Here is an 18255-nt window from a genome sequence, read left to right on the forward strand (position 1 = left end):
ATCAATAGATGAATGGCTAAAAAAGCAGTAGTGTGTATATACAATGGAATACTACTGAGCCATAAAAAAGAATGAAATTTTACCAATGCGACAGTATGGATGGACCTAGAGAGCATTATGCTAAGTGAAATAAATCACAGAAAGACAAATGCCATATAATTTCACTTACATGTGGAATCTAAAGAATAGAATAAACAAACAAAATTGAAACAGACTCACTGCTATAGGTAATAGACTGATGGTAGCCAGAGAGGGGGCGGGTTGGAGAGCTGGGTGAGAAAGGGGAAGGGATTGAGAGATACAGATTGGTAGTTACTAATAGTCACTGAGATATAAAGTACAACATGGGGACATAGTCAGTAATATTGTAATAATTATGTATGGTGCTAGGTGGGTACTGGAAGTATCCGTGGGAACCTTTTGTAAAGTGTATGATTGTCTATCCACTATACTGTATGCCTGAAACTAACAAAAAATAACTGAATAAAAATTATAATTGAATAAAAGAAGATCAAAGCTAGAGGCATTACACTTACTGATTTCAAGTTACAATGCTATCAAACAGTATGATATTGATATTAAAAACAGGCACAGAGATCAGTGAAACAGAATAGGGAGCCCAGCTATAACCCCCCACGTTATGATCAAGTAATTTTTGACAAGGGTATCAAGGACATACAACGGGGAACGGACAATTTCTTCAATAAATGGTGGTGGGAAACTGGACAACCACATGCAAAAAAAAGAAACTGAACCCTACCTTATTCCGCTCACAAAAACTAACTCAAAATGGCTCAAAGACTTAAATATAAGACCTGAGACCATAAACTCCTACAAGAAAACACAGAGGAAAAGACCTCTGTCAGTCTTGGCAGTGAATTCTTGGATAAGTCACCCAAAGCACAGGCAACACAAGCTAAAAGAAACAAGTGGGACTGCATTAAACCAAAGAGCTTCTTCACTGAGAAGGAAACAACCAATAAATTCAAAAGATGACCTACAGAATGGGAGAAAATTTTTTTTTCCTGTTTGAATTTTCAGTTTTTAAATTTCATAATAATATTGACAATGCTTTCTTCAACTTTTTATACACCTCCTAAATATTCTAATATGCCTCCTAGGAAAGCATATCTCTTTGAAGATGATTCTCATAGAAACTATTCTCTAATGATATAATGTAAGATCAAGTTATCTTTTATTGTTTGACAGCTGCATATGTCAATCTCTCTTTCAAACAAAACTCCTTCGTCACTTCACAGGTTATGGTTAAACTCTCTCCTTATTCTGTATCTTTGTGATTTGCTTTTAGAGAAAAGAGCTGGATCTTCTACCAACCCCTGCAGATTTCATCCTGGGAGTTCTAGTGCTTGGTTTCTTTGGGGCTTTGGTGCTCCTCACTGCACCCTCCGTTCCTTCCAATAGCACCTCATCCATAGAGTTGACACACCTATCCATAATACAGAGTCAAAGGAAGCAGAAGTTTTTAAAGTAAACATATCTTACTTAGCGGCTCTCTACTCTGTGCAGGAACAGATTCTGTGGCATTTCAGTATGAATATAATTCAGTAAAACATCCCCAAAGCATCTGGTACTCCCTTGGTCCCATGTTCTTAATAGGGCTTAACTTTGCGTATTTAGCATAAAGTCTCTTGCTTTGTTAAAGGCAGCAGAAAAGTGTGTAAAAAGTGTTGTTTAACTATTTATAACATCCCACATTGTATTGTTAAACTAGGAACAGTTAATGCTGGTACTGAATGGAAACTGAGGCAGAGAGAAGTTAAGTGAACACTTAACGAGTAGAATTAAATCCAAATGCAGCCGATTGGCTCCCGAGTTCTTTCCCTGAAGGATTCATATACTTTGTCAAAATGTAAAAATTCAACTTGAAAATGTATGCCGACCTTATAGTGGAAAACTAAATTTGAATGAGTTAAAAATTAATGCAGCATATTTGTGTACAATTTAACAATATTTATTATACCTAATTTGACATTCACAAAGAAAATCATACCTCTATTTTATCATTTACATTTGAAAATTTACAGCACATACGTCATGATCATTTCCAACTCTTTAGGGGATTTTAGAAAATTTCAGCTCAAATATGAGAATTAAGGGTAACAAGCACAGCCGAGACTAAAGAAGCTACATTCTACATTCAAAAAACTGTACGAATGTTGATCCCACAAATACTTGGAGGAAAATATAAATGTTAAAATTCTCATCAGTGATGCAGGCGGGGGTCACAGACCGGGGGGCAGAGCCCCGTCTGGCGCTGTCTGGCGGCACCCGCAGAAGAGCCACAAGGCTGATTGTTAACCGCACGCTGCGGTTCAGCTGTCCCAGGTCAACTGGACCGCTGACGGGCGCACTGCATACTCTGCGTGAAGTTCTACGAAGACCCGATGTGAGGACGCCACAAAGGGAGCTATGTTAGTGTCCTAAAATTGAAAAGAAAAGAAGGAACAAGTTACATTTTTCACAGGTTTGAATATTTTTAAAAAATGTTAGCATAGTAAAAAAGTATTACATAAAGCAGTACAAATTTATAGTAAACTATCGTATGTGTCTCGAGGTGATCTTGCTAAGAATTAACGCCCATACTTTATAAAGACTGTTGCTGGAGTTAATGGTTGGGTGGAAATGGGGTGTTGTGGATACAGAGTTTCCACCACTGGGGTTGAAGAGTAATGAAAGTGTTTTAAATTTGGTTGTAGGGACGGTGGCTACAAAACTTTCAATCTACTAATGACTACTGAATTATACACTTTATAGTCATGAATTATATCTCAAGTAAAAGTGTCATTAAAAATGGAATTTCCAATTCATGTTCTCACTAATTTTTTAATTTTTCTGAAAAACACATACCATGTTTTGCCATGTATAATGCACACCTACGTTTTTGTGCATATTATACATGGATTACCATGCCCATCATCATTATACCCATGGTATGTAGTCATTATACCCGTGTATAATGTGCATCCTTATTTTCCTCTCAAAAATTTTGGCAAAAAAGTGCACATTATACGTGGCAAAATAGTATTTATATTTGCAACTAAAGCAATCATATGAGTAAAGTATATTGTTCTCTCCCCTTAACATCTATAGTTTTCTTTGAGCATTTTTTCTTTGATAAAATGAGGATTTATCTTCATTTCCTGTGGAACAATGTATATTTGGGGTTGGGGCTAGTAAATGGGTCTCAGCTTTCTCTCGTTTCCTGATCACGCACTTAACAAATATTTATCCAGAGACTTCCACATTGCAGGTGTTATTTTCAGCACTGTGGATACAAAAAATGAACCAAACAGTTACAAGGTCTTGCTCTCATGAAGCTACACTGTAATGGGAGGAGGTGAACTATGAGCCACTGAATCAGTGAACTGCAGAGCCGGACCAGAGGGTCCTGGGGTTGGCAGTTTGGGGCCTGCTCCCCTGTTCTGCTGGCCTCACCGCATCAGTCCTCCTCAACAGCCATCAAAAGACAGACATTTCCAAGGCAGTAAATTATTCAAGTGAGTGTGGCATAGAGAATTTTTTTGAAGAGCTATATCAAGGTCTAGACAATATCATATATTCTCACATGCATGCAACTTTTTCTTTCCATTTTAATCTGCTCCCAGATTTCTGCTTAGTATTTTACACTGACCAACAAGTGTGCACGGTTAACCAAAGTTTAAGCCCTCCTTTGATTCTCCCAATTTTTTCTGTTATTCTTTCACGCTCAGATTTTATAACGGAGAGTGATACAGGATACCCCCATGACCAATGACAGTTGTTTTCTCATGCAAGCAACATCTTCAAATCATCATACAGTCACCAGTCTAAGGAGAGACTTTTACCTTCACTTTGGAAGTAAACTGATTTTATTGGGCTTGGAATGCTAAAGAAATCAGTGCTGTCCTTAATTTAAAAAGAAAACAATTGCTCTGAAAATGATGTCCACATTTATCAAAGAAAATGTAAAACTGGTAAAATATTGCAAACACCCACAGTTTCAAAAAACTGACATATCTAGTTGTAAATTTTGATTTAATGTGATGTCGGTTTAAGTGGCAGTTAGGTTGTCTCAGCGTCTCAGTTTTCTTTTATCGGAAAAGCCCAAGTTATCATTGTTCTCTCCTCATCACAGAACTGTCACTGTGGGGAGCAAAGCAGGTTGTATGTTTGAAAGTCACTGAAAACAAAACAAACCAAAACAAAAAAGCCATGTGGATATAAATTAATGGTGTTAAAATGGACTCCCCTTCTTCTTTTTGAAATGTTTGCAAACTTCAACTAAATAATCAAAGAGCTAGTCAGCCTCTAAATCTGAAGCATGGAACACTGACTGGCTTCTCTTTTCTGTGAATCTCACGAACAACGGTGATTCAGTATCGAAGGGCCAGGTGACTAAAATTGCTCCCCAGGAAATTAACTCTGTATGTAAGAATAGAGCTACCCGGCAGGGTGTCAAACTCATTTTCACGTGGGGCCACATCAGCCTCGCGGTTGCCTTCAAGGGGCCTAATGTAATTTTAGGACTGTGTAAATGTAAACTACTCCTCAACCAGGGGCAAGGAGCTTGGCACTGCTGCCGGGTAGAAACAAGGTGCTGGGCCGGATAAAACAAGGTGGAGGGCCGGATTCAGCCATGGGCCTTGTGTTTGCCTCCTGTGTTAGAGAGTATTCAGAAGTGCTGGCTATAAACCAGAGAGGTTTCATTAAATAAATTAGGTTGTGCGCACATACAATGGAATACCATCCGATCATTGTACACCAGTGATTTTATTGGTATGGTTAGATGTTAATGATATTTGGGTGAGTGAAAAAAAACACCACAAAACAGTGTGTGCACATGCAAACATACCCAAAAAGGTGTGTTTGAAAAAATACATGGCAGAACTTCCAGGGCTTTGGAAAAATTTATTTATTTTCTGATAATTCCAAAAATAACATTTATCAATTTTATAAATAGTGTTATATTTTTTAAAAAAGTATCTAGATTTCCAGATGTTGTAATTCCGTCAGGTTTGATTAGCAAACCTAAATGTCTGAAGAGTAGGAAAATTCACTTATCAGGTCGAGTAGTTTTTTGGTGGAGTCTGTAGGGTTTTCTATGTACACTGTCATGTCATCTGCTCCTGCCCTTCGCGACAGCATAGATGGCCCTGGAGAGCATTATGCCAAGTGAAGTAAGCCAGGTGGTGAGGGACAAATACCATATGATCTCACCTTTAAGTGGAACCTAATTAACAAAACAACTGGCAAGAAAAATATAGCAGAGACATTGCAATCAACAATAAACTGACAGTAACCAGAGGGGAGGGGAGAGGGAAATAACGTGGGAAAGAAGGGAAAGGGACGTAAATGAACGTGAATGAGGGACCCATGGACGGAGCCAAGGGGGAGGTGGGACTGAGGGTGGGAGGTGGGCGTGGGTAGGATGAGAGAAAGTGGTGGTGGCAAAATGGAGACAACTGTATTTGAACATCAATAAAAAAGGGAAAAGAAATACATAGAGAGTAGGACAATGAGAAGTAGATACCCTCTCATCAGCAGTCACATTTCCTTTACTTGAAAGCTCCGTAAGTATCTCCTTGCAGTGAAATGAGAGGGCCAGCAGGGCACGTGCAAGCAATATTGAGTCAATATCAGAAATCTGACTTGCTGTTTAGGGAACCAGCAGTGTCCTACCCGTGGCCTGCAGGCCGCATATGGCCCAGGATGGCTATGAATGCAGCCCAACACCAAGTCGTAAATTTACTTTAAAACATTATGAGATTTTTTTTGTGTGTGGTTACATGTCACAATGTATTTAATGTGTGGCTCAAGATAACTCTTTTTCTTCCAGTGTGGCCCAGAGATGCCAAAAGTCTGGACACCTTGGATAATCCATCAGAATTTTACAAATCAATCAAACTACTGGTCACCAGACCAGTCATTAATATCTCTGTATTTCTTCAAAGAATCTCTATAATTTTCAAGAAGTAAATGAAATGGATCCGGGTGTCCAAATTTTCTACAGTTCTAATCATGGGGAAACAAAGGTGTATTCAACCTTTAGTGCTGTATTGGAATGGGGCCTTTAAAAAACGTGCCAGGGCTCCTCCCCCAGAAATTCTGACTCGGCAGGTACGGGTACTGGAAGTCTGTGATGTAATAACCGTAACTGTAGCTGAATAGGTGATTCCTATGTAAAAACTGCAAATAACTGTCTAGGTAATTCCAATGCAGGGTTTAGTTTAGTAACTATATTACTATTAATTTAATGCGAAGTCCACTAGGTGGCACTCATGCTCGCCAAAAGAGAAAAGTCAGAAAAATGTAGACTGTAAAAGTACATTGTGCTTTGTACTTCGCCAGTGTCTGTCTTTAAAGGTGTATACTATGTTACTTTCATTATTTAAACATAATAAATGGGAATTTTAAAATCTTGCTTTACTCACTGTGCCACAATACGGTCCAGAGAATGGAGAATTAACATCTGGTCCATCATAGAGTATAAGGTAGTTGTGGACACAGTCTCCAGGATCGTCAATGCTGACGAAGTAAAAGCTGACGGTGACGTGTCTTCCAGCAGGAGCGATGATGGCCCATTCGCAGTGAGTGTTGTTAGGGTAAGTGCTGGGGTAGCCAGGGCTGGCGAAGGAGCCGCTGTCTCCATAAAGAGTGCCACCACACCCTGAAAGAAATAATTGCAGGAAGTTTGATACAACAACATACCCAGAGTCCTTTAGTGCACTTGCAAGGAAGTAAGATGGGGCTGTTGTTTCCTTCAGGGGCTGGGACCCTCTGCAAGAGTAGTGGAGGCGGAAACCCTTTACCCATTTCTCCCTGGGGCCAAATCCCTCCAAATCCGTCACCACCTGGCCTCTCCCTCTGTCCCCCCGCCTTTTCTCAACCAGCTAGTCCTTTCCCTCTATAACGTGACTTAGGGACAGCTTCGTCCAGGTCTGCTCTTTGAAAACAGTGAGTTGTGAACACCATGGGAAAACCAAGAGCTCGATTAAATAACAGTGGAAGAGAGGAGAGTAATTAAAGTTGCTGTGCATTTTTGATGGTGTAGATCTCTCCATAAGTAGTGAGTTCTTGATAATGATGTGGGTGAAGTAAATTAAAAGTAAAATTCTGGGCCCGAACCAAAATAAATGTGTCTTTGGAGGTTTGGGCAGTAACTATTACAACGGGGACTTTATCAGGCTTACAATGGACAGTTCCAAGATTAACAAACTTAAAGACAAAACACTGTAAGTATTGATGTTAATTTGTTTCATTTGTTAAGTTATATATGAAAACGATCATTATTAAACCAGACAGCCCTGGAGATCCAGATGGGGAACTGTGCAGGGAGAAGACACAGGGCCTACAAGAAAAAGCCGGGCTGGGTTCTGGCCGCTGGAGTGCGGCCCTCCCTCTGCCATGGTCTGCTGTTCGGGCAGCTCATTAGTTGGGTGTCTTATTTCCTCATCTGCGGAGTTAGGGCACTAAGATCATCTTTAAGTACCTTTAGGTGCCAAGATTTCATCATCTATGATTGTCTTGATAGAACCCTTTTCTTATTCCTCAGTTTGTTTATTTATTTATTTATTTTTTCCACAGAAAGCAGGAAAATAACTTATTCCCAAAGATGGAAGAAGTAAGAAATTCATCCTGAAAATATACTTTGGTGTAGTTCAGTTGGGACGGATCTCCCCTTGAACATGCTCTCCTACCAGCGGCTGCGCTGGAGTCTTGCTGTCTCGTGACAGCTGTTAATCACTTCAGATTCTGTTGTCGCAAGCAGGTAGGAGCCGCCTTCAGATCCACAGGTCGCACAGAGAGGGTGCGTGTTTTTCAGAAGAATAGCACCTTCAATCTCAGAAGAGTGCATGAACACTTTATGCCATCAGCACAGGTCAGACTAAGGAGGCACATAATTCATCAAAGTGTACAAATGGTGACAGGAAAAAACACTGCTTTGTTAAATAAAGTATTCAGCTGCGGTGTGAATGTTTAAGGCAGCTGATGGCCAAACCAGGTGAGTCAAGGAAGGTGGTCTGGGATTGGAGGTGATTTTGCATCTAGACCTCTGGGGCTGAGCACCTGACAGCAGGTCTTCCTCCTCAAGGGCAGTAGTACTTGAGAAACCAGATTTTTCAGCGGTGGTCCAAAGGGAGGACTGAATTGGGCCAGAACTGCAATCAGCCAAAAGAGATAGCAGCAAACTGAACAGGTCACCAACGTGGTGATGGTAACTCCCTGGCTGGGGCCTTTAGGGGTGAACCAGGGCACTGGGAGGCCGAGGATGCTCCGGAACACGCTCACCACGATCACAGGCATGGTGAGGCCGCTCTGTGCCTCGGCTGCTGGCCCCTGCCCTACCGCTGCACTTTGGTCCCACCCAGTCTTCAGTCTATTTAAAATGGGTCATTTTTATCATTCTTATTTTGAAAGTGTTCAGATATATTGAGGACATTTCACAAAGTGTTCTTCCTCTCTTGAGTTATAGATACTGACACGACTTAAATTTCCTTCAGTTACTTGATAAACAATCAATCAAAAGTGCAGAGAGATACTTACTGCCCTAAAAGAAGCAATTAACCGCCAAGAAAGGTCTGGAACTACAAGGAGCGCGGCGGCTTCTTTGCGCACGCGCATGTGTTACTACTGCGCCCTTCGGGTGCACCTTCTTCTTCAATACTCAGAGAACTACCGTGATGGTCAAACCAAGTGGTACGAACGTGACGAAATCAGAATTTATAAAGGCATTTTAAAAATCTTTACATTTCATCTTTTCTTTATGCGTAAAAGTACATGTTAAATATATAGTAATATACAGAAATGGGTAAAAGTAGAATTGAAAAGGAACTGTGTTTCATTGTTAAAAATCTCTATTTTTATCAGAGAATAATCAAGCATACAGATGGCTAAAAAGACAAGGTCATTTTAGTGGCCTTTTCATTTCCGGTACATGGCGTTTTTCTTACCGACATCGCTTTACCACACAAGGTGTGAAGTCTTACCAGAGGGTGACGAGGTCCAGGTAATTTCATACCCACGACTGGAAGTGGCACCGTCACTCTTAAATCGCAGGTAGAGTTCATTATTTCGAGAGAAGATAGGGTTCGGCAACAGCGTTCCACAGTATGTGCCAAGTAACGGCGCGCTGCTCTCACTTCCATTTCTTACCTTTCAAAACGAGTCATGGATTATTATTCTTGAGCATGTTATACTTTCTTCTTTAATTTAGTATTGCTATACATTAGCATACAAGGGGGGGGACCCAAAAAGTGGAATTTATTTATAAAAAATTGTGTGTTTATTCTTACACGTTTACACTTCAGTCACCTTCAAAGTACTCCCCATTTGCTGCAGTACACCTATCGTGACATTTTTCCCCACTGCGCAAAACAGCTTTTGACCTACTCAATGTTGATGCCTTTTAGTGCTTCTGCTGTTTTTTGTTTCATCTCTTTCACATTGGCAAAATGTTTCCCTTTGAGGACTTTTTTCATCAGGTGAAACAAAAAAAGTAGTCACTTGGGGCAAGATCAGGTGAATAGGGAGGTTGGGGCACAGGGGTAATACCATTTTAGGTCAAAAACTGCTGAACACTCAGCGTGGTGTGGGCAGGTGTGCTCATAAGTCACCCATCACGAAATGGGCAAACATGTTGGAAGAGTCTCCAAAAAAAAAAATTCACTGAAGCCAAACACAGCCTCTCACAACAACACCAGCTAGTATAGTAATATACATGGGCTCCTAAAACACTTCTAGCAGGGGAAGCCTGCACTACAAGGGGCCTGAACTCCAGAAGATAATACTAGTGTTTTGGGGTCCCCCCTTGTATGAAATAATGTTCAACCAAAAGAAATATTTGTATGGGAAGAGGAGACAACTTAATAAATTTACAAAATTTCTGACTATTAAGATATGCAAGGTGGAGCAAAAGTAGGTTTATAGTTGTGAGTATGCAAAACACAGAGTTTATTCTTGTATTATTATTTATTAATTATTGTATTATTTTCTATAAGAACTGTAAACCTACTTTTGCCCCACTCTATATTTTAAAAACACATTCTGTAGCTGAATAATTTTTTTTAATGGACTGCGCGCAGTAGACACATATAAAAACTGGAAACGAGTCGGCATGTGTATAACCTCCTACACTCTGTGAACACAACCGCATTCTGTCCTCACCCCTGGCTCCCGCTGTGCATTCTCAACCAGCCCGCCTCCGAGGAGTACGCCAGGCATGCAGGGGTGAGCCACCTCGACTTGTCTCAATGACGGCTTTATTGATGGACGTACTCAAAATTTTGGAAGTTCCTCCATCCCCTTTATCATTTCATAATTTAACATTTGGTCAGCTGCTGATTATCTGAAGTCATAGTTTCCTCAGGCACAGCGACTAATCTTGCTGGGTTGTGTTGATCCAGGTCTGTGTACTGCCCGTGGGAGAGACTAATGCCTTTCTGGTGCTGTTTGGAGTTTTCTGCTAAGTGTTTAAACAACGTGTCTTGCCGTGGATAGAGCAGCCAGTTATTTACCAGGAGACAGAGGCAGTGCCATAGCCAAGCATGCTGAAAGACCACACCAGCCACTGCTATATTCTTGGCTTTGGGTCTTGTTCCTGTTGATTATCTTTTAGAAAGCTGGTGTTCTGAGAGGAAGAGGAAGATATTAATTCCTAGTGAGCATGCTAATGACTTGTTCTAGTCATTTTTCTCTTCACTGGAACCATGAGAGCGGTAGACACCCCTGGGACACTGGAGGACCCTAGAAGGGGAGGGACAAATTCCGAAGACAAATGCAAACTCCAAATGTGGTCCAGGGCTTGGCCCCCAGGTGGTATTAATGCAGCTGGACTCCTCAGTGAGGAATTTCCGTCCCTGCCGTAGTTAGCATAGATGGAGTGCGGAGGCTTGCTGGTACAGCTGCATTTGACAGGCCTAAGTCGCACTTTCCTGTCTGCTCATTGGACAGAAAGTTTCCGACCCATCTCTAGGGGGTAAGGAAGGACAGCTGGGAGGAGGAGGTCTCACCCTTCAATGCCCGAGAGCTGGCCTGAACGCCAGTCAGTAACGGTCAACTCAGGCTTGAGGTGAGGGGGAGGCAGCTGTGGGGGGATTCAAAATGACAAGATAATTCTGTCCTTTATCCGTATCCCACTCCTCCCCTCATTTCTGCTTTGCACTTCACACAACTGTTTGGACTCTGTGGTGGGCGAGGTCTATGGGTCTGAGTCTAACACCCTGATGGACACGACAACACTGTACTTCTCTCCTCACTTCCTCCCTGCTGCCTCCATCACCTCCGGTTTCCTACCACGGCAAGGATTCCCCAACATAAAGGCATGAGCTTCCTCCAGTACTTGTCACACTATTGGTTATGACTAGTCATCAAAAATGACCAGGTGAAGAATATAGGAGAGAACTTTCCAGGAAGACAAAACTCCATAACAGGTGTAAAGGAGCAAACAAACTTGGGAAACCTTACCGAAAACTCTCGTGTACATGAAACAAAGAGAGCTTCAGTAAGGGTAAGATTCAAACTCAATTCACGGAGGAATTCAGCATCCCCTGTGTATACAACTTTATTCCCTGAGAATAAATTCATTTTCCACAGAGTTTGCAAAGTTTCAGGGGAGCCCTGGGATTTTCATGGAAAAATAGAGGCGCCAAGCTCCACACACAGCCTGCGTCAGTCACGGGCTCATTCAGGACATCTTCCCACGAACAACAGCATAACAGTCCTCCCACTTATACAACATAGGTGAAGAGGGGCAGGAGGAATGCAGAGGGGCTCTTCTGGTTTACGGGGAGTCAAGGGGGTGCAAGAGCTCGAGGAGCATGGCTTTGCTTGCTCCAGGCCCAGGAGGCTTCTCCTGCTGTGTCTGGGGAGACGGAGTGCAGGGTGGGTGAGAGGAGGGTGGCACGGCAAAGTTGCCTCCTTGTCCAGTTAGAGCTGTCCAGTAGTGGTTGGGGAGAAGGGACAACACATCCCTCCTGCCTCTGCCAAACATATGGTCAAGGAATCATTCTCCTTAGAGAACACTGAAGACGCCCCACACTTCCTGTGGCTGTCAGGGACATTAGGCCAACGATTTAGTATCATTTGGTTTTACTTTCCTCGCCACACAAAGCACTTCTTAAAGTCAGTGCCATGGCCCGCCTCCAAAGGAGCACTTATATATCCCTCTGCTCCTTGCAGTCTGAACGCCCACGTCAGCACCTCTGCGAAGCCTTCTCTGTCCCCGAAGTGACAGTGTTACTCCTTTGCACATTCAGTGGCAGTTGACTATTTCCTGTCTGTCTTTTCCACTGGACCATGAGCATCCTGGGAGCCCTGAATGTATCTTGTTCCCTAGTGGGTTTCCTTCTAATGCCTGGCCACAGAAGATGCTTGGTAGGTTTTTATGGAATGAAATTATAATGAATACATTAACAAAATGAATAAGGGATCTATTTTTTAGTGGTAGCAGAGAAAAGGGTGAAAAATCTGAAGTGATCCGTCATCTTTTTATAATTCATTCACATGAGATCCACATGTATGTTACCTCCAAGAAATCACGTCTGCATCCACTTGAGTCCTCGATGCCGAACGAATGAAAGAAGAGGGAAATCGCATGGTTCTGCGGGGCCGAGAGGGTCACTGTGCAGTCCAGGTTGTTGTTATAATTATCGGGCCACCCAGGGCTCTTCAGGTGGCCAAATGCCTTGCTATAGTGTCTGTTACAATCTTAAAGAAAACAATATTCACAATTAATGTGTGTCTCCCAATATTCAGTGTTCCTTTAGTCTTTCAGGAGTAATTCAGAAATGCTTAAATTTAAGCACTTTAGAAAAGCCACCCTGGCATCTGCATTCGCCCTGAGCTCCACGGAGGTGAGGTGGACGGCACTGGTGCTGGTGCAGTGCGGTGTCTGGTCAATGGGGACACCCCCGCGTGAGACGTGAAATACGAGCTCTCGCCTTTGAAGATGAATATTCTAGAAGGCTCTGTGCTTGTCCTGGTCACACTGAGGTGGAGTTGGCTGACATTTGGACTTTTTTTCAAGAGCAAAGTCTCTACCTCCAAGATAGTCTAAGGATTTCCCTTTAAAACCTTCAATGAATTTTTTGTTCTGGTAGAACCAGCAAATTGCTGTTTTTTACTATTTTTGCTAAAAATACCCAGAGTGTTTGTATTTGTTTGTTTTAATCAAAGGCAGTGTTAGTTTCAGTCAATCTTGAAATGAACATTAAATAAAGTGTTTTTGGGAAATAAACTTCTCAGTTTTAGTCATCAAGTCACCCATTCAAAACTTCTTGGTTCTAACAAAATAATTTCCTAAGATACAGTGTTTTCTATATATGTTCAAGTGGATAATTAATAAAATAACTGGTATAATTTAAAATTATGCAACAACAGAAATTTTGAAGAATATGCTGGTATTCTAAACATTTTAATTAGCATTATATTCACTTTACCTCTTCAGAAACCAGCTTTACTAATTTGCTTAATCAGGCCTGGCTTCCACTGGAAGACCTTAGCTCGTACGCGTGTGGCTCATGTTGACAAGCCCTGACGTTCCCACGTGAGTCCATTCTGGCAGTAATTGTAATGGCAGCAGATTTTCTGCACGGAACACAAAGCCATGGCTCACCTGCAATCTGATAGGTAAAGCCCACTCTAGAGTTTTCATTAAAAACTTCGAATTTGAAAATGACAATTGCAGTGCTCATGGAGGAATAAAATGTTGGTACAGCTGAAGCATTTCTGCCACAGAAGTGAATTCTTGGATGTCCATTACTCTGAAATGAAATGGAAGGCAAATCACATTAGATTTTGCTTCAAAAGAGAACAGGCCATAGGAGATATTAAATGCATTAAAATGCACTTAGATATTCAGCCATGGAAACTAGGTATCGTATCTGAAGCATTCAGCAATAAGACTGACGTTGGCCTTGGAATCCACAACTGTCTCACATTCTCTCAGGGACAGAAAGCGGGAGGTCAATTTTATGCTGAAAGCACCAGATACTTGCCTCCTGCAAACGAGCCCCTTCTGCTCTCCACAAAGCCAAGATCTGTGCCCTTGCTCTGAGCACATCGCTGTCCAAGCTCACTGCAGTTCTCAGACGGGGCGGGGGCGGGGGGCGGTTTCCATAGAGCAGAAATCCCTAAGACTAACTCAGCCCTGCTTCTAGCCCTGCTACCCTTTAGCAAGTCTAACCAGAAACTTCAGGACTGCTATGAACACCAAGGGCTACTGGTGCCTATAATGAGGTCCCTGTTTCCCCTTTGTAACTCCTGGGCAGCCCCCATCACTTCCCAAGAGGACAAGATAAATGCAGTCTAATGCCTATCAATCCTTGCACAAAAACAACGTGAATTGAAGTCAGGACATCTGCTGCCTCTCATGTATCTTCCTCACACCTGTAGTTCCTGGGCATCTCCTGAAACGCCCACTCCCAGTCCTGCTGCAAACCCTGGCTACTGATCTGTGCTTCTTCCCCACCCTGTCCCCTACCGTTTGTCCTTTCCAAACTTTGCCTACTGTATCCTCTGAACTTTAACTGCAGTGTTAACCACTCCTATATACATCCTTAGCCTCTCCACTTGTGGCCTTGAGTGAAACCTGGGTCTCCAGCAGCCTCCTGGTGGAGGCCATTCTTTCTCCACACTCCAGTTCACTGAGTAGGAATGGGTGGGGGCGGGGGTGGAGGACAGGGATTTCCAGGCTGCTCACTGTAGCATATGTTCCTGCATCAAAGCTAATTCTCCTTTGAGGGTCTCTACACCTGGCCGAAGGTACTCCCTTCTCATCATTCTCACTTGCCTTCCTTCTGGTTACTTCCCTTCCTTAATTAAAGACTTGTGGTATTTCAGCTCAGTCATTTATGAACTCTTGGAGGTTTCAGTGTTCTCACAGAAAACCCACTGACCATCCTAATTTGCATTCCTTAGTACCAGTGACTTCAATCTCCACTCACTGTGGTTGCCCACCCCAATGCCAGCTATCTAGTCTGTTCTTTTTATTACCTGCCATGCCTCTACCATATTATTCCTGCATGATCTTCCAGCTATGCCTTCTCTTTCTACTCTTGGGCACCTTGAGATTTCCAGTCTCTCTTAGTTGTCAACCAATTTCTTATCTTTTCTCCCTCCCTACTCAGGTTGACACCTTTTGTTCTTTCCTTCATTCAGTTGAAGGACATTATTCGTTCATGGCAAATACTGGGTGTTATTTGAGGCCACTCTGGATGCCATTATGATGCAGGGCTGTCTGGGTCATACAGGTAGCAGGTCTGCGCCCAGAAGGTCACCTGCCCTAATCCACATTGGGAAGTTTGGATTCATGAAGCCAAAGGAAATTAAAAGAGCTTTAACCTGAGGGTTTTTTTCCACTTGGCTCTATTCCTTCCAGGAGGAGTACCACTGGGGTATACAAACAGTATTCTGAAACCAGTGGGATGATGATAACCTAGCATCTTGACCAAGTGGGGGCATGGGATGTACTTCAGTGTCTCTGCTTTGTAATATTTCAGCCAATCCAGCATCTATGCAGCAGCCAGGACTTCTCAAACCTCTCTCCATGGTGGAGTCAATCAAAATGAATTTCTCCACTTCTACCAAGATACATGGGCAGTACAGGGGATCCTGTATTTAGAATGAGGAGAATTTGAAAACTCAGAAGGAGATAGACTGGATCTTCTATTATTGCCAGCGAGTACATGAGGGGTTGAACATGACGCTCCTAAAATGAGCTGGGGTAGATGAACTGATCTCAAACACAGAGAGATAGTCCAGGCACTCCCAGATGTCCCCTGGGTAATCTCGTTACTCTCAATCTTTTAACCACTGGCTTCCCTGGTGCTGACAACCAAACCTTCAGGCCTGCTACCTCTATCATACTTCCTCCTGTCCAACTGTCTCCTCAATGTCTTTTCCCATGGGCAATTTGGAGTCATCTTTTTCTTTCCTTAACCCAAACAACTTTTTTTCTCTTTTTGCATCACCATAAATATGATCCCACTAGACTAGGGCCATCTGGCCTCTTAATTGATTTCCCTGTGTTCTGCACTGACCCCTTCAGTTAACCCTACACATCGATTCCACTGGCTATAGACGTGTTTCTCCCAGCATGGCCCATGAAGAACCAGTATCAGAACACCAGAGATGCTCATCAAAAGTTGAGAAGGACAGGTGCTATGTGGGGAAGTCAGTCTCTGAGGGAGATGCCCAGGGGTAAGTACTTGTAGCAAGACACCCAGACGCTTCTTAGGTACATGAGAGCGTGAGAGCTCCTCACCAAAAGACCAAGTCCAGGCTTGCACATAGCCAAGCAGAACATTAAGCTAGAAGTGACTTTGGCAGTTTATTTCACTATATCCTCATTATTTCAAGTGTTTTGCACGTACTGGCAAAAAGGTCACTGAGGTGACGGTCATTGAAACTATAATTATTACCTCCCGTGCATCCTGAAACTCTAGGTAACTCTGGTGGCAGTCCTGCGAGTGCAGCCGCAGGGCCCACACGGTTATCTCGACCTGCTGGTGTGGAGGGGCCTCAAAGACCCAGGCACAGGTGGAGACTGGGACATCTGGGTTGGATGAATTGGGTGACGAGATATTTTGTGGGGTCCAAGTTGCATTATATGTTCCACCGCAAGTCACTAAGATGAGAAAAAAGAACAACTTTGAAGATGAATTTTAGTCATGTCTCACACATAAAATATTTAAAATTCTGCCTTCCCTAGGCCTCCAGCACAAAGGAGCTATATTTACAGCACTCTGTGAAGAATTTAGAATACATATTCTTGACTAAGAATTGTACCAAATTTGTATCATGAATTAAACACAGAGTAATCGATATGGTGTTTAGTAGCTGACATTGAACTTAGATGATAATTAACATTGAGTTTAGTAATGAATATTGAATTTAGATATAAGCGCAACATTATTTTTAGTGCATAAATACACACATTTCATAATACATTAAAATGACACAGTTTACTTACTGTTGATGAAGGAATACGTAGCATTAAATCCTTCCCTTTCTATAGTTACGTCACTGACAAATTGAACTGTCAGGAAGTTACCAGAAGAGACAAAGGGAGCAGGTACAATGGAACCACAAAATGTTCCAGCCAACTTGGCATTTTCGCTCTCCCCGTCGTACAACTGAAAGGAAAGAGTGCGTTAACTCTCCATTATTCACAACGAAGTCACAGATTTTACACTAAAGTGGATGTGAAGTCCAAATCGGTTACGAATAGGTTATGATTACATTGATGTTCTTAGAACTAGATTTCATTTAGGAACAGAATGGCTGTTCAATTCATTATAATACAATGAGTTTCAGTAAAACCCTGGTATGATGCCTACAATTGTTTTCTGATTGTGAAAGTAACATATGACTGTAAACGTAATGGGTCACTATAGTTGGCAAACCCAGCACTATCCTGACATCGCTCTCACCACCCCACAGGGCCACTGCAGCCTCCCCATGGAGCGTCCCACTTCCATCCTTGTTGCTCTTTAGCTTGCCCTCAACGGGTCAGCCAGAGGATACAGTTCACGTGTAAGTAGGGCCAGGTCACCACTCCACTAAGAACCCACCTCACTTGCCATCCACTCAACACAAAAGCCAACCCATTAAAGTATTTAGCCTGAAGGCCTAATAGAGTCTGTTCTTCACTCTGCCCCTGAACTTCCAATCTGCATCTTACTGTCCCCACTTGGTTTTCTCTGCTCCTTGAGCAGATCAGGCATACTGCTGCTTCATAGCTGTTGTGTTTGTTGTCCCCTTGGCCTGGAACTCTCTTCTCCTGCACAACCATATGGTCTGTGCCCTTTGCCTTCAGGTCTTCACTCAAATAGCACTGACACAGTAAGGCCTTCCCTGGCCTCCCTATTTAAAACGGAAACTTTGCTGTCATTCTTTCTTCTTTCCTGCTTCATATTTTCTTTAGCACATGTGTTACCTCTACATACTGTATGCATTGTGTATGCATTCTGCAGGAAATGCAAGTTCCACGAAAGCACAGATTGCTGTTTGTTCCGTGCATTGCTGGTCCTGTTTTTAGGAGCGGCTGGCACAGAAGAGGCACTCAATAGCTAGTAAATGAGTAAGTGCTTTGATTCTTATCTTCCAATATCCACCCCCTGCAGCCCTGCTCTGTATCAGGGGTTTCTTTACAGCAGCAAATGGCTTGACCCTAAAATTTCAGTCACCTTGATGCCTGTCTCTTTCCCCCTACCCGACATCTATCCCACTCTACTTTCAAAACCTACCCGAGAAGGC

At 42.5% G+C, this 18255-nt stretch overlaps 1 protein-coding gene and 1 pseudogene across 1 annotated transcript in view; both read right to left on the reverse strand.

Moving 5' to 3' along the window:
- Positions 1 to 1961: 1961 nt before the first annotated feature.
- The window catches only part of CUBN (cubilin), a 244855-nt gene continuing 228561 nt past the window's right edge, over positions 1962 to 18255 (reverse strand). Inside the window, exons 61-67 of the mRNA XM_024575816.3 lie at positions 16970 to 17132; positions 16419 to 16624; positions 13613 to 13760; positions 12524 to 12705; positions 8988 to 9153; positions 6432 to 6667; positions 1962 to 2441 (exon numbers count right to left, since the gene is read on the reverse strand). Coding sequence (XP_024431584.2) covers positions 2334 to 2441; positions 6432 to 6667; positions 8988 to 9153; positions 12524 to 12705; positions 13613 to 13760; positions 16419 to 16624; positions 16970 to 17132 — 1209 coding nt within the window. The 3' untranslated portion in view covers positions 1962 to 2333. The remainder of the gene's footprint in view (positions 2442 to 6431; positions 6668 to 8987; positions 9154 to 12523; positions 12706 to 13612; positions 13761 to 16418; positions 16625 to 16969; positions 17133 to 18255) is intronic.
- On the reverse strand, positions 8088 to 8622 carry LOC112318770 (V-type proton ATPase subunit e 1 pseudogene; annotated as a pseudogene).

This window comes from Desmodus rotundus, chromosome 4 (genome assembly GCF_022682495.2).
Source record: "Desmodus rotundus isolate HL8 chromosome 4, HLdesRot8A.1, whole genome shotgun sequence".
In the NCBI taxonomy this organism is placed as follows: Eukaryota; Metazoa; Chordata; class Mammalia; order Chiroptera; family Phyllostomidae; genus Desmodus; species Desmodus rotundus.